At 44.7% G+C, this 17,298-nt stretch overlaps 1 protein-coding gene across 1 annotated transcript in view; it reads right to left on the bottom strand.

The window, feature by feature from the left end:
* LOC137504740 (probable cation-transporting ATPase 13A4) overlaps window positions 1–17,298 on the bottom strand; it is a 169,098-nt gene that overhangs the window by 57,796 nt on the left and 94,004 nt on the right. The window contains exons 17-18 of the mRNA XM_068233323.1: window positions 7,881–8,001; window positions 5,315–5,439 (exon numbers count right to left, since the gene is read on the bottom strand). Of these exons, the coding sequence (XP_068089424.1) occupies window positions 5,315–5,439; window positions 7,881–8,001 (246 nt within the window). The remainder of the gene's footprint in view (window positions 1–5,314; window positions 5,440–7,880; window positions 8,002–17,298) is intronic.

Here is a 17,298-nt window from a genome sequence, read left to right as displayed (position 1 = left end):
ATACGTATGAGGTGGTTTTTTACAGGCAAATAAACTTCTAATTCACTACCCTGGTGACAACAGCAGTACCAACTGGCTTTAGCTAACCACTTACCGACCGCCCACTGCACAGGGGCGGCCGTAAAGTGGATCTCGCAAGGACCGCCGCATGTACAATTGGCGGCGGTCCTTGTACGGGCATGGGCAGAGCGATCGCGTCATTCGTGACGCGATCAGCCACCGGTGACTGGCTCCGCCCTCCTCGCGCTGTAACCCGCCGGCCGTTCAGAAGCGCCGGCGGGTTACTAGCACCCGGATCGCCGCATACAAAGTGTATAATACACTTTGTAATGTATACAAAGTGCATTATACAGGCTGCCTCCTGCCCTGGTGGTCCCTGTGTCCAGGGGACAACCAGGGCAGGCTGCAGCCACCCTAGTCTGCACCCAAGAACACTGATTTCTCCCCCCCTGCCCCCTGATCGCCCACAGCACCCCTCAGACTCCCCCCTGCCCACCCCCCAGAACACTGTTTGCACTCAATCAACCCCCCTAATCACCCATCAATCACTCCCTGTCACTATCTGTAAACGCTATTTTTTATGCCCTAAACTGCCCCCTGCTCCCTCCTGATCACTCCCCACCCCTCAGATTCTCCCCAGACCCCCCTCCAGACCCCCCCCTGTGTACTGTATGCATCTATCCCCCCTAATCACCTGTCAATCACCTGTCAATCACCTGTCAATCACCCATCAATCACCCATCAATCACCCCCTGTCACTGCTACCGATCAATCAGCCCCTAACCTGCCCCTTGCGGGCAATCTGATCACCCACCCACACCAATAGATCGCCCGCAGATCCGACGTCAGATCACCTCCCAAGTGCATTGTTTACCTCTGTTCTCTACCCTAAACACCCACTAATTACCCACCAATCACCCATCAATCACCCCCTATCACCACCTGTCACTGTTACCCATCAGATCACACCCTAATCTGCCCCTTGCGGGCACCTAATCACCCGCCTACACGCTCAGATTGCCCTCAGACCCCCCTTATCAATTCGTCAGTGCATTATTTACATCTGTTCTTCCCTGTAATGACTCACTGATCACCTGTCAATCACCCATCAATCACCCCCTGTCACTGCCACCCATCAATCAGCCCCTAACCTGCCCCTTGCGGGCAATCTGATCACCCACCCACACCAATAGATCGCCCGCAGATCCGACATCAGATCACCTTCCAAGTGCAGTGTTTACATCTGTTCTCTCCTCTAAACACCCACTAATTACCCATCAATCACCCCCTATCACCACCTGTCACTGTTACCCATCAGATTAGACCCTAATCTGCCCCTTGAGGGCACCCAATCACCCACCCACACGCTCAGATTGCCCTCAGACCCCCCCTTATCAATTCGTCAGTGCATTATTTACATCTGTTCTTCCCTGTAAAAACCTACTGATCACCTGTCAATCACCTATCAATCAATCACCCCCTGTCACTGCCACCCATCAATCACCCCCTGTCACTACCACCCATCAATCAGCCCCTAACCTGCCCCTTGCGGGCAATCTGATCACCCACCCACACAAATAGATTGCCCGCAGATCCGATGTCAGATCACCTCCCAAGTGCATTGTTTACGTCTGTTCTCTACCCTAAAAACCCACTAATTACCCATCAATCACCCCCTGTCACTGCTACTCATCAGATTAGACCCCTATCTCCCCCTAGGGCACTCAATCACCCGCCCACACCCTCAGAACCCCCTCAGACCCCAGCCCTGATCACCTTGCCAATGCATTGCTTGCATCTATTCACCCCTCTAATCACACCTTGAGACACCCATCAATCACCTCCTGTCACCCCCCTAGCACTCCTATCCATCAGATCAGGCCCAATACAACCTGTCATCTAAAAGGCCACCCTGCTTATGACCGGTTCCACAAAATTCGCCCCCTCATAGACCACCTGTCATCAAAATTTGCAGATGCTTATACCCCTGAACAGTCATTTTGAGACATTTGGTTTCCAGACTACTCACGGTTTTGGGCCCGTAAAATGCCAGGGCGGTATAGGAACCCCACAAGTGACCCCATTTTAGAAAAAATACACCCCAAGGTATTCTGTTAGGTGTATGACGAGTTCATAGAAGATTTTATTTTTTGTCAAAAGTTAGCGGAAATTGATTTTTATTGGTTTTTTTTCACAAAGTGTCATTTTTCACTAACTTGTGACGAAAAATAAAATATTCTATGAACTCGCCATACACCTAACGGAATACCTTGGGGTGTCTTCTTTCTAAAATGGGGTCACTTGTGGGGTTCCTATACCGCCCTGGCATTTTACGGGCCCAAAACCGTGAGTAGTCTGGAAACCAAATGTCTCAAAATGACTGTTCAGGGGTATAAGCATCTGCAAATTTTGATGACAGGTGGTCTATGAGGGGGCGAATTTTGTGGAACCGGTCATTTTAGGGGCCCTAAACCGTGAGGAGTAGTCTAGAAAACAAATGCCTCAAAATGACCTGTGAATAGGACGTTGGGCCCCTTAGCGCACCTAGGCTGCAAAAAAGTGTCACACATGTGGTATTGCCGTACTCAGGAGAAGTAGTATAATATGTTTTGGGGTGTATTTTTACACATACCCATGCTGGGTGGGAGAAATCTCTCTGTAAATGGACAATTGTGTGTAAAAAAAATCAAACAATTGTCATTTACAGAGATATTTCTCCCACCCAGCATGGGTATGTGTAAAAATACACCACAAAACACATTATATTACTTCTCCTGAGTACGGCGGTACCACATGTGTGGCACTTTTTTACACCCTAAGTACGCTAAGGGTCCAATGAGTACCCTACTGAGTGACTACTTAGTGACTACTTAGGATTTCACAGGTCATTTTGCGACATTTGGTTTCAAGACTACTCCTCACGGTTTAGGGCCCCTAAAATGCCAGGGCAGTATAGGAACCCCACAAATGACCCCATTCTAGAAAGAAGACACCCAACGGTATTCCATTAGGAGTATGGTGAGTTCATAGAAGATTTTATTTTTTTGTCACAAGTTAACGGAAAATGACACTTTGTGAAAAAAAAACAATTAAAATCAATTTCCGCTAATTTGTGACGCAAAATAAAATCTTCTATGAACTTACCATACTCCTAACGGAATACCTTGGGGTGTCTTCTTTCTAAAATGGGGTCATTAGTGGGGTTCCTATACTGCCCTGGCATTTTAGGGGCCCTAAACCGTGAGGAGTGGTCTTGAAACAAAAATGACCTGTGAAATCCTAAAGGTACTCATTGGACTCTGGGCCCCTTAGCGCAGTTAGGGTGCAAAAAAGTGCCACACATGTGGTATCGCCGTACTCAGGAGAAGTTGTATAATGTGTTTTTGGGTGTATTTTTACACATACCCATGCTGAGTGGGAGAAATATCTCTGTAAATGGACAATTGTGTGTAAAAAAAATCAAAAATTTTAATTTACAGAGATATTTCTCCCATCCAGCATGGGTATGTGTAAAAATACACCCCAAAACACATTATACTACTTCTCCTGAGTACGGCAATACCACATGTGTTGCACTTTTTTGCAGTCTGACTGCGCTAAGGGGCCCAAAGTCCAATGAGCACCTTTAGGCTTTACAGGGGTGCTTACAAATTAGCACCCCCAAAATGCTAGGACAGTAAACACACCCCACAAATGACCCCATTTTGGAAAGTAGATACTTCAAGGTATTCAGAGAGGGGCATGGTTAGTCCGTGGCAGATTTCATTTTTTTTTTTTTTGTTACAAGTTAGCAGAAATGGAAACTTTTTTTTTTTCTTGTCACAAACTGTCATTTTCCGCTAACTTGTGACAAAAAATAATATCTTCTATGAACTCACTATGCCTCTCAGTGAATACTTTGGGATGTCTTCTTTCCAAAATGGGGTCATTTGGGGGGTATTTATACTATCCTGGAATTCTAGCCCCTCATGAAACATGACAGGTGGTCAGAAAAGTCATAGATGCTACAAAATGGGAAAATTCACTTTTTGCACCATAGTTTGTAAACGCTATAACTTTTACCCAAACCAATAAATATAGGCTGAATGGGTTTTTTGTTATCAAAAACATGTTTGTCCACATTTTTCGTGCTGCATGTATACAGAAATTTTACTTTATTTGAAAAATGTCAGCACAGAAAGTTAAAAAAATCATTTTTTTTACAAAATTAATGTCTTTTTTGATGAATATAATAAAAAGTAAAAATCGCAGCAGCAATCAAATAGCACCAAAATAATGCTTTATTAGTGACAAGAAAAGGAGCCAAAATTCATTTAGGTGGTAGGTTGTATGAGCGAGCAATAAACCGTGAAAGCTGCAGTGGTCTGAATGGAAAAAAGGGTCTGGTCCTTAAAGGGGGTAAAACCCGCGGTCCTCAAGTGGCTAATCAGAGTCTTTGCCATTATCCAAACATATGGGATAATCATATTATCACCACAGTAGAAATTTCATGAACATTTACTGAATTTTGCTTTCACTTATCTTCCTCTGTAAACCTATTTAAATTTTGATAAACTAGATAATACCGTTTTACTGCACATTACTGTAGGGGTTATACATTGGTGACTCGCTGCATAACAGGAATCATACCAGTATCATGCTTACTGGGAGGAAAGTCTTTCTATTTTTTTATTGAATAAATAAGTCACTCTTACTATACATCACTAGAGAGGTCCAAAGACTCTTTACTGGTGTGTCTTTAGTTCCCATAAATACCCTAAGTAGGCTTCCAGTAATATACTCTGCTGCACTCTAAGTAACTCAATTTTGCACTGATCAGCACCTAACCAGGTAAATAAACATACAAATAGCCAATTTGATGACAATAAAGGCTCGTACACGCTCTCTACTTTCAGGAACGACGGGTCCGTCAGACCCTCCCGCTGGGCGAACGTTCCAGGCTTTCAGCGACAGTAGAGCGTGTGTTCAGGCTGGTTCTGAACGATCCAATTAGCTTGTTATCACTGGGATGACCAATCAGAGGTTACTTAATCACTGAAAAGCTCACCCTTGACCCATATGTTCAAGAACACATTAGCACAAAATGGCACTCTCTAGAAATGCTCTGGTTAAACCAATCCTGAAATGTTTAGAAAGATGCATTACTAATGGGTCTCTGGATCCCTTTAGTAATGTATACGAAACAACTATCTTGCTAACAATTTAATCCAAAATCAAGTGGGGGGAAGCGGGAATGGGGTTAGCAGAGAAATAATAAAAAGAAAAACTTAAAAAAGTGTTAGCATCTTTGTACTAGTTCTTCCATATGTCCCACCTGTGATCATTACAGTCTTGATGTTGGCTAGGTTCAGTTCCTCCAAAGCTGCTTTGGTTTCAGGCTTAACACGATTTTCTAGTATCAACAGACCAAGAAATTCCAGGTCACACTCAACTTCTTCCCTTCAGAGTAGTAGGAAAAATACAACAGCGAGGTGAACTACGTAGCATGATAATATTATGCACCAGAAAACATTTGAGCTAACATTGAGTTTGTACTTTGCAACTCCACTATTGCTGTGTCATACTGTGGTATAGTGTTTTTGATCAATATGACTTTTTATTACTAGCATGATTAAAGAGAATCTGAAGTCAAAATAAACTTATGATATAAAGATTTGTACGTGTAGTACATCTAAGAAATAAAACATTAGCAGCAGCGATATGGGTCTAAAGGTGCGTACACACGTAGTACTATAAGGAACAATGAGTCCGTCACACCCTTCCACTGGGAGGGCGTTCCAGCGACAGTAGAGCATGTGTACCGCTGAGCGGATCGTTCAGAAACAGTGTTATCAGCCGACAGACTGTACACACGCTCTACTGCCGCTGGAACGCCCGCCCAGCGGAAGGGTCTGACAGACTCGTCGTTCCTTATAGTAGTGCGTGTGTATGCACCTTAATATTGTTTCCAGTACTGGAAGAGTTAAGGTAGCCATACACTGGTCTATTTGCCATCAGATTCGAATCTGATCAGAGAGGGATCGTATGGCTGCCTTTACTGCAAACAGATTGTGAATCGATTTCAGCCTGAAACCGTTCACAATCTGTGGTGGTTGTGGTGCTGCCGCCACTCCCCCCCCTGCATACATTACCTGCTCCAGCCGGTGCGACTCCCCCCGGTCTCCGCTGTCTTCTTCTCCGCTCTGGTCTGGTCTCCGGGTCCGGCAGGCTTCACTTCTTGTCTGGGGGAAGTTTAAACAGTAGAGTGCCCTCTACTGTTTAACCACTTGAGGACCCACCCTTTACCCCCCCTTAAGGACCAGCGCTGATTTATGTGATCTGTGCTGGGTGGGCTTTGCAGCCCCCAGCACAGATCAGCTGGCATGCAGAGCGATCAGATTGCCCCCCTTTTTTCCCCCCTATGGGGATGATGTGCAGGGGGGGTCTGATCGCTCCTGCTGGTGGCATGTTGCGGGGGGGGCACCTCAAAGCCCCCCTCCGCGGCGACATTCACCCCCCTCCCTCTCCTACCTGTCCCACCGGTGATCGGGGCTGCACAGGACGCTATCCGTTCTGTGCAGCCTGTGACAGGATGTCGGCTGTCAGATGGCGGCAATCCCCGGCCGCTGATTGGCCGGGGATCGCCGATCTGCCTTACGGCGCTGCTGCGCAGCAGCGCCGTACAATGTAAACAAAGGAGACAAATGTCTCCTGCGTTTACATTTAGTCTGCGAGCCGCGATCAGCAGCTCGCAGGCTATTCACGGAGACCTGCTCCGTGATCTAACAGGAAACAGCCGCTCGCGTGAGCGGCCTTTCCTGATTAATTGGGGAGGCACCTGGCGATGCAGAGTTGCGTCGCTGGTCCTCCAGCTACCACTTTGCCGCCGCATGGTATGAGTGTGCGGTCGGCAAGTGGTTAAACTTCCTGCTGGGACAGGAAGAAGTGAAGCCTGCCGGACCCGGAGACCAGCGCGGAGAAGAAGACAGCGGAGACCTGGGGAGTGGCACCGGCGGAGCAGGTAATGTATTGCAGCTGTATTGCGTTGGTCGTCGGGCACTCGAACGACGCGCTCCCCACCCGCGGGCGATCGATGGTAATTTCCCGCACGGAGCAATCGACGGGGCCGATCTATTTCGGGACAAAATAGATCGAAATTTAGCGTTAACGTTAACGATTTGACAGCAGGTTCGATCCCAGTGATCGAATCTGCTGTCAATCGGCAGGGAATCGGCCTAGTGTATGGCCAGCTTAAAGTTCATTAGCCTGCTCTGTGAAATCATTTAGAATGTAGAGTGTAGTGTTGTGTGTAAACTGCAAATATTAGAGAATGATGCAATGTTATAAAAAAAACAAAACTATATAACTGAAAATAAAAACATTAGACTATTTTGTTTGATACCAATATTCTATTAATTATTCATACTGCACATACAATTCATTATATCATAATTTTTTTTCGCTTCAATTTCACTTTAAATGGTTGAATATTAAAGAATGCACCTTAGCCTTTTACAGAGAAAAAGGAGTACTGATGGCCATGGGTAAAAAGACCAATTAATATATTTGTAAATGTATGCCATGGCAATATGACACTGGAATATAGGGGTGACAGAGTACAGGCATATACCTATACAGTTAAGGGTTTGCTGGTCCAGTCAAGTGGCACTGGCACCAGGTGATTGTTTATGATTGTAGACTGTCAATTTGTAGAACACGTGTGTATGCTAGGCAAAATGTATTCACCAAATAACATGTTTGAGATTTGCAGGTAATTTTATTGTGCTAATCACACTGTACTATAAGTGCTAATCATACTGTGTAGTATATTCATATTTTATTACACTTGATGGATGCCTGAGTAATGTACACTTTTAAACACTGACACTAGAGATATGTACCTTTCTAAATTGTCTAGCTCATCATGGCTGGTGATGTTCTTGAGAGTCTTGAAGGCCACCCCAATCACTCGCAGACCTTGAAATGTATAACGTTCCAGCTCCTCTGAAAATCCACTAGGAACTTTTTAAAATAGCAAATAATTAACAATATTTATAAATAGTTTTGATACTTAGCCTATTAACTAGTCAATACTAAGCAAACATTTTACTTATTAATATATGTTATTCTTATTTACACAATTGTTTGCACTCAACAACTAACACATTTACATTCTGTATAATACAAGATATTTATTAATTTCCTTTCATTTATCTAAGAGAATATTTTCTAACTTATGGTGCCCATACATGGTACAATTTTTTTTTATCCAATCTTACCATTTCTACGTAGTATAATGGTGGCCATACATGGTACAATTTTTTCATCCAATCTTACCATTTCTATGTAATATAAGGGAACTGCCTAAATTATCCTTTCAATATATTCAATTAATTTACCCTTATACTACATAGAAATTGAAGATTGGATGAAAAAATTGTACCATGTATGGCCACCATAAGGGTAAATTAAGTAAATATACTGAAAGGATAATTTAGGCAGTTACCTTATATTACATAGAAATGGTAAGATTGGATGAAAAAAATTGTACCATGTATGGCCACCATAAGGGTAAATTAATTAAATATACTGAAAGGATAATTTAGGCAGTTCCCTTATATTACTTAGAAATGGTAAGATTGGCAGAAAATAAGTGTACCATGTATGGGCACCATAATGTTTATGTTATGATATCTGCAACTTGATGAGTAACTTTGTCCAAATCAGACATACTTGTCTAATTTATAAATAAGACCTTTTGTTTTGGGAATATTCTCCCTTAAAACGTTTGTTAAATATGTAAAGAAAAAAAATAGAACTATGCCTTATACAGGGGCGTAGCAATAGGGGGAGCACAGGTTGTGACTGCATTGTGGCCCTTGGACAAGAGGGGTCCTGAGGGGCCCTCCCTCAACTTCAGTATTAGCTCTCTATTGGTCTTGTGCTCATAATAATCATTTCTATAGATACGTTGAATAGTAGTAATCATTAGCAAACTGCTCCCCATCCCCTACTTGCGCCTCTGACACTGTAGTTGCCATTGGCAGGTTTTGGTGTGTTGTTTTAATTGTTATGTATAGAGTGCATGAGGGGGCCCCAATGTAAAACTTGCATCGGGGACCACAGCTCCTTAGCTACGCCACTGGTCTTACATAGACAGAAAAATATAGGGTTTTAATCCTCTAAACATACCAGGTTGAAACAAAAATTATAGCATTGCTAGCCTGCCATCTACTGACAGAAATGCTACAAATAACTAGTAAAACAATTATGTGCACACACATGTAAAGACGTATCGTATTAACATATGTCCCAATATTTTTGACCAAGAATTATAAACTACATTTTCAAATTTTTTAATCTGCAATGGATGGCTGAAAATGTTCTATCAACCCACCTCTTATTCATTTTCTTAAATATATGGTGGTTGACATTCATAGGGGACAGTCTTGATTTAATGTCCAAATATACAAAGCTAGTCATTATGCCTGTTCCATTAATGGGCATTAGATGAGCCTCCCGCAGCACTCTGCCTGCGCACATGCTGGTGTGCGCAAGGTTGCGGCCCCTGCGCACACACTATACGTGGTCACAGCTGTTGGGCTGCACAGGCACTAGGGACACAGGCGGCCTGAGGCGGCACACACGGATGCAGTCGGATGCAGACACCTGCCATTTTATCATTTGTGCTCATTTTACACCAGTGGTCCTCAAACTAAGGCCCGAGGGCCGAATGTGGCCCTCTGAGGCTTTTTTACCGGCCCCCCACACACAAAATGTATTACTTATAGATGCAGTCAGCTACATCTTTAAATATTGGTGGTCTGCATATAGAATAGCAGTACTGGCACCACCCATCCACATGGAAGCCAGAAAGCATTAATTCGCTGGTTTCCAATCAAATTCCACATCAGGTGACACTGCTGTCCAATTGGACTGCAGGTTGTCACCTGGGTATGCTTCACTGTCTGGCCCGCAAAGACTTCTACATCATTTTATTTATACTCCGCCCCCCCCAGCAGTCTGAAGTATGTTGACTCGGCCCTCGACCCAAAATGTTTGGGGACCCCTGTTCTACACAGACCACATATAGGGGAAAGGAAGGTTCAAAAAAGTGTGGCCAAATCTAATTAAAATCAATATTAACTCTTGCACTTGCAGCAATGCATAAAACACAGCAGCAAACACTGCCGAATAAAATGGAAAATCTTAGTCTCCAAAAATGTTGCAGCATTCTCAAATTAAGCCAACTCATGAAAATTGTCTAGGTTCCCTTTTTGATATTGGTCCATTCATACCAGCATACAAGCATGCAAGCAGAAAATTCATGCAAACAACTTGAAATTTGGACGCAGGAAAGAAAGAAAGAGACGTACGGAATATCAGCATTTATACTTACCTGGGGCTTCCTCCAGCCCCATGTACTCTGTCGACTTGGGCTGCACTGTGCATGCGCAGCTAGAGATGAGCGTAATGACCTAATTACGATTTCGCGAAATTTCGCGTAATTAGTGTAATTACGATTATGGCCGTAAGTACATAATCGTAATGAAGAAGGATTTCGCGAAATTTCGCGTAAGCGTAATTTTTGCATTACAGTCGTATCATGCCCAAATTTCGCATTAAACGCTACCGTAATTTTGCGTTAAACCGTAACGCTCCGTATAATATAAAAAAGCCGCCGACTTTAAGGGTTAATAGCAAAGCCCCCTTAAATGCTAAGAGCCTCAAATTTGGAGAATATATTAAGGAGATCAGGAGGAATAAGAGAAAAATTTTTTTTTTTCAAAAAGACCTTATAGTTTTTGAGAAAATCGATGTTAAAGTTTCAAAGGAAAAATGTAAACATTTAAAAACCCGCCGACTTTAACGGTTAATAGCAAAGCCTGCTTAAAGTTTAGGAACACCAAATTCCCAGGGTATACTAAGGGGATCAGTGGGAATAAGAGGAAAATTTTTTTTTTCAAAAAGACCTTATAGTTTTTGAGAAAATCGATTTTTAAGTTTCAAGGGCGAAAATGTCTTTTAAATGCGGAAAATGTCAGGTTTTTTTGCACAGGTAACAACAGTGTATTATTTTCATAGATTCCCCCAAGTGGGAAGAGTTTTACTTACTTCGTTCTGAGTGTGGGAAAAATAAAAAAAAAACGACGTGGGGTCCCCCCTCCCAGACCTCTTTAACCCCTTGTCCCCCATGCAGGCTGGGATAGCCAGAATGCGGAGCACCGGCCGCGTGGGGCTCCGCACCCTGCCTATACCAGCCCGCATGGTCCATGGATTGGGGGGTCTCGGAAGGGGAGGGGCAGCCAAGCTTTCCCCTCCCCCTCCGAGCCCTTGTCCAATCCAAGGACAAGGGGCTCTTCTCCACCTGAGTATAGAGGTACTTGTACCCCTTACCCATTTCCTTTAAGAGTTAAAGTAAATAAACACACAGACACTTAGAAAAAGTATTTTAATTGAACAAAAAACACAACCACGAAAAAAGTCCTTTAATATTCTTAATTAACCATTAATACTTACCTGTCCCTTTAAATAAATGATCCCTCGCAATATCCTCGTAAATGTTCTATCAGTTACAATGTAACAAAGTTATTACAATGTAACAACTTTGTTACATTGTAACTACGCCGCACCCGACGTCACTCACCGCCGCCGCCGCCGCCGCGTCTGTGCTGCAGGACCCGACAGAGCTCTGAGCTATAGCTCAGAGCTCTCTAAGCATCTTTGTATTTGGGCTCCAAGGAGCCCCATTGGTCCTTAGCAGACCAATGGGGTTCCTTCTGATTTAAAGGAACCCCATTGGTCTGCTAAGGACCAATGGGGCTCCTTGGAGCCCAAATACAAAGATGTTAGAGAGCTCTGAGCTATAGCTCAGAGCTCTGTCGGGTCCTGCAGCACAGACGCGGCGGCGGCGGTGAGTGACGTCGGGTGCGGCGTAGTTACAATGTAACAAAGTTGTTACATTGTAATAACTTTGTTACATTGTAACTGATAGGACATTTCCGAGGATATTGCGAGGGATCATTTATTTAAAGGGACAGGTAAGTATTAATGGTTAATTAAGAATATTAAAGGACTTTTTTCGTGGTTGTGTTTTTTGTTCAATTAAAATACTTTTTCTAAGTGTCTGTGTGTTTATTTACTTTAACTCTTAAAGGAAATGGGTAAGGGGTACAAGTACCTCTATACTCATTTCTCCTGGGAGGGGGGGTGGGCATCTGGGGGACCCATTTTTAAAGGGGACTCCCAGATTCCACCATGAACCTCCCCCCCAGGAAATCGCGGCCTCCACCTCCACCGCCCATCGGAGGTGGAGAAGAGCCCCTTGTCCTTGGATTGGACAAGGGCTCGGAGGGGGAGGGGAAAGCTTGGCTGCCCCTCCCCTTCCGAGACCCCCCAATCCATGGATCATTCGGGCTGGTATAGTCAGGGTGCGGAGCCCCACGCGGCCGGTGCTCCGCATTCTGGCTATCCCAGCCTGCATGGGGGACAAGGGGTTAAAGAGGTCTGGGAGGGGGGACCCCACGTCGTTTTTTTTTATATTTCCCACACTCAGAATGAAGTAAGTAAAACTCTTCCCACTTGGGGGAATCTATGAAAATAATACACTGTTGTTACCTGTGCAAAAAAAACTGACATTTTCCGCATTTAAAAGACATTTTCGCCCTTGAAACTTAAAAATCGATTTTCTCAAAAACTATAAGGTCTTTTTGAAAAAAAAAATTTCCTCTTATTCCCACTGATCCCCTTAATATACCCTGGGAATTTGGTGTTCCTAAACTTTAAGCAGGCTTTGCTATTAACCGTTAAAGTCGGCGGGTTTTTAAATGTTTACATTTTTCCTTTGAAACTTTAACATCGATTTTCTCAAAAACTATAAGGTCTTTTTGAAAAAAAAAAATTTCCTCTTATTCCTCCTGATCTCCTTAAAATATTCTCTAAATTTGAGGCTCTTAGCATTTAAGGGGGCTTTGCTATTAACCCTTAAAGTCGGCGGCTTTTTTATATTATACGGAGCGTTACGGTTTAACGCGAAATTACGGTAGCGTTTAATGCGAAATTACGGCATGAACGAAACGCGAAATTACGCGTTGAAAATTAGGCTTGTGGTATTTTCAATTACGATTTTAATGGCAATTACGCTACCGTAATTTCGCATCGTAATCGCAAATTTCGCATGCGTAATTTTAGTAATGCGAAATTACGAAAATTTCGGCTCAACTCTATGCGCAGCCAGGTAGTACTGCACAGGTGCAGAATACTTTCAGCAGTGGGAGGGCAATGGGGGTGTGTGCAGTGCAGTTTAACTGATGCGACTGGACCATATTACCGGGGAAGATTGCAGAAGAACTGAGCCACCCGGGAGGATGGCAAGGGAGCTCAAGGAGTACATGAGGCTGAAAGAAGCTCCAGGTAACTCTCTTCTTCAAGCAAAAACCTTTCAATATTGAAGCAAATACTAAAACATTAAAAATATTGGTGATGCTTTATTGCTGTCCATTAATGCCAGGGCCGGGCCGAGGCATAGGCTGGAGAGGCTCCAGCCTCAGGGCGCAGTGTAGGAGGGGCCGCACAATTCATTCAGTTGTCATTCCTAATTGTGTATGAAGCAGAAAGAAATAAGAAAAGGGGATACATAGCAGTGACTGCAAGCCAGATAACTAGATATTAAGGTGTTGGGGAGGTTGTGGGCCCTGTGGCCCTCTTAGTCTAATAGCAATCAGTGTGTGACAGCTGGGGTGGGAGGGATAGAGGGGCTCACTTTGGTGTCTCAGCCTTGGGTGCTGGAGGACCTTGTCCCTGCTCTGATTAATGCTATGATCTTGAAAGTACAAAGTTCCAATCCTATTTCGCAATCACCCATGTTCACCACATATAAGTCCCTCACATCTTGTAAACATTAGTGCCTCATCACTCTGGGAGAGATGTGCATATTCAAGACCTTCCTTTACCACCTAATGTATTATACTGAGGAGGTGAAGTGCAATTCAAACACTTATTATTTTTTACCTCCTCTGCAACCGCCTAACACCAATTGGTGGCCGCAGAGTGGCTCCCCAGGACAGTCTAACACTGATTGGCGTCAAGTCCTGGAGGCGGGGATCTGCAGGGAACACACGCACACATGTGCGAATGCGATCATTCCCTGATATGGAGGTGGGATCCGTCCATAGCAGTGTTGCCAACCATCAGTAAATTTACGGATTGTCCATAAATAAACAGTTACATTTCAGTGCCTGTGATTTCCGTAGGTACTTCTGCTGTGTCCATAAAAAATACACTAGATCTATGCACTTGCTGGGGGCAGTTGTTGCAGAAAATTACTCCCACCTCTTGGCTCACTGTGGCAGCCAGTGAAGGCATTTCTGTCCCACACAAGCCACACATACCTACCCCTTTCTTTCCCTGGCCAACCCGCTTCTGTCACTCAGCACAAGAAGCCTGGGAAATGCATGCGCGGCTCATTTGAATGACTGAATCCTGTGACAGTGAAGCTGGCTGGGGAGGGTAACGAGCAGCCTGAGGAATCCAGGAGCCAGCGAGCAGGGCCAGGGAGAGGAGATCATGACATTACCAGAGAGGAGGAGTGAGAGTGACTGGTAAGGAGACTGGGACTGACTGAAAAAAAACCTGTTTATTGTGCTCCAGGGGCTGCAGGAAGAATGAGATGTCTACCCAGGTCATGTGCTGCATGGGATCAGCCTATACAGGCTGTGTGGCAATGGTTCCCTAATGCAAACTTTCCATTAACTACCACACAGCCTGTACAAACTCATCACATCACTGTACACTATGCAGATCATCACTTGTGCTCGGCCTGTCCCAGCCCAGGCGCAGAACACTCCCAGTCCAAAGGACAGGAGCATGATGGAGGAGCATGCCTGGCCGGGCATGTGCGATGAGGCGTGACTCATCCAGGCTTTCAGGCACTATTGTGAGTGACAAGAGCCACTAGACAGTGAGGCGACGGTGAGGGACCAGCGGCCTCAAGGGGGCTTAAGGAAACCCCAGATAATTTTGGAACCTTATCTCAGGTTCTCATTAAGTTGACCCCAATGACAATTTATTTGTTGCATTTGGTCCTTTTCAGCATTTAACTGAACTCTTTTTTGGAGGTAGAACACAATCCGATTACATGTATTTTGGGGGGAAATTTGCCAGATTATGTGTATTTTGGGTGAAAAATTGCCAGATTATATATATTTTGGCATGAAAACCTGCTAGATTATGTCTATTTGGGGTGAAAACTTGCCATATGATCTATATTTTTGGTGAAAAACTGTGAGATTATCTGTATTTTGGGTTAAAAACTGCCAGATTACATGCTTTTAGGGTGAGATGCTATCAGATTATGGGCTTGATTCACAAAGCGGTGCTAACTGTTAGCACGCCTGTGAAAACCCCCTTAGCACGTCTAAACAAGCTTATCGCGCATAAAACTTTACGCGCGTAAAACTTTACGCGCGTAATGCACAGAGCTCAGGGCGCTCCGCGCGAAGTGCCCATTAAAGCCTATGGGACTTAGCGCGCGTAAAACTTTGCGCGCGTAAAACTTTGCGCGCGCAAAGTTAGCGTGCGATCTGATTGAGAAATCCGGTGCTAACCTACTTAGCACCCTGGTTAGCGCGTCTAAAGACTTTAGACGTGCTAAGTAGGTTAGCACCGCTTTGTGAATCAAGCCCAATGTGTATTTTGGGGGAAAACACTACGACGGTTCTCAAACTTCCCTGGCAGAACCACTTACACTGCTGCTAAAGTCATGTATGTTTGGCCCAACCCATGACCACGCCTATGTTTTGTTGCGTGTAGTTGTTAATAAAAAATATCCTTTGTCAGTACATTTTTAGACCTTTGTCAGTAAAAAATAATGTAAACGGTTGGCAACACTGGTCAATTGCCTGCCAGATGCGATCAGAGCTGGCAGGCTGTATGAAGAAGAATAAGCTGTAAAATCATTTCTACAGCCCTGTGATCTACCACAGCGCTGTATGAGGGACTTGCCTGTCACCAAATTGTCCCAAGGATAGGCGGGATCTCAGGGGAGGGAGGGAATTTTAAAAAAATAGCTTTTTTATAAAAAAAAAAATAACAATAAGATTGATTTTTTTTAAATGACATTGCAGCAGCAATCAGATACCACCAACAGAAAGCTCTGTTGGTGGGAAGAAAAGGAGGTAAGATTCATTTGGGTGGTACGTTGTATGGCCGACTCAAGGCCGAGCAATAAACTGTTAAAGAGAACCCGAGGTGGGTTTGAAGAATATTATCTGCATACAGAGGCTGGATCTGCCTATACAGCCCAGCCTCTGTTGCTTTCCCAAACCCCCCTAAGGTCCCCCTGCACTCTGCAATCCCTCATAAATCACAGCCACGCTGCTGACAAACAGCTTGTCAGAACTGGCTGTGTTTATCTCTATAGTGTCAGTCTGCTGCTCTCCCCGCCTCCTGCAGAACTCCAGTCCCCGCCTGCATCCCTTCCCTCCCTGCTGATTGGAGGGAAGGGACGGGGGCAGGGACCGGAGCTATGCAGGAGGCGGGGGAGCAGCTGAGACTGACACTACAGATGTAAAAACAGCCTCACAGCATGGCTGTGATTTATGAGGGATTGTAGAGTGCAGGGGGACCTTAGTGGGGTTTGGGATAGCAACTAGTGTTGGGCGAACAGTGTTCGCCACTGTTCGGGTTCTGCAGAACATCACCCTGTTCGGGTGATGTTCGAGTTCGGCCGAACACCTGACGGTGCTCGGCCAAACCGTTCGGCCATATGGCCGAACTAAGAGCGCATGGCCGAACGTTCCCCGAACGTTCGGCTAGCGCTGTGATTGGCCGAACGGGTCACGTGGTTCGGACCCGAACGCGCTCTGATTGGCCGAACTGTCACGTGGTTCGGGTAAATAAATACCCGAACCACGTCATATCTCCGCCATTTGTCTGTGGGTTTAGCTTTGGGTAGGCAGGCAGGGTAGTTCGCGCTCCAGCCACGCTAGCCAGGGTCCCCCCCAGTCATTGTGTGTCACTGCTGGGAACAGTAGTACACCGCTCGTTCAGCCACACTATATAGCATTCTGTGTACTGTTCTGTGTCTGCTGGGAACAGTGGTACACCGCTCGTTCAGCCACACTATATAGCATTCTGTGTACTGTTCTGTGTCTGCTGGGAACAGTAGTACACCGCTCGTTCAGCCACACTATAAAGCATTCTGTGTACTGTTCTGTGTCTGCTGGGAACAGTAGTACACCGCTCGTTCAGCCACACTATATAGCATTCTGTGTACTGTTCTGTGTCTGCTGGGAATAGTGGTACACCGCTCGTTCAGCC

Source organism: Hyperolius riggenbachi, chromosome 4 (genome assembly GCF_040937935.1).
Source record: "Hyperolius riggenbachi isolate aHypRig1 chromosome 4, aHypRig1.pri, whole genome shotgun sequence".
In the NCBI taxonomy this organism is placed as follows: domain Eukaryota; kingdom Metazoa; phylum Chordata; class Amphibia; order Anura; family Hyperoliidae; genus Hyperolius; species Hyperolius riggenbachi.
This window is presented reverse-complemented; position numbering and strand designations above follow the sequence as displayed.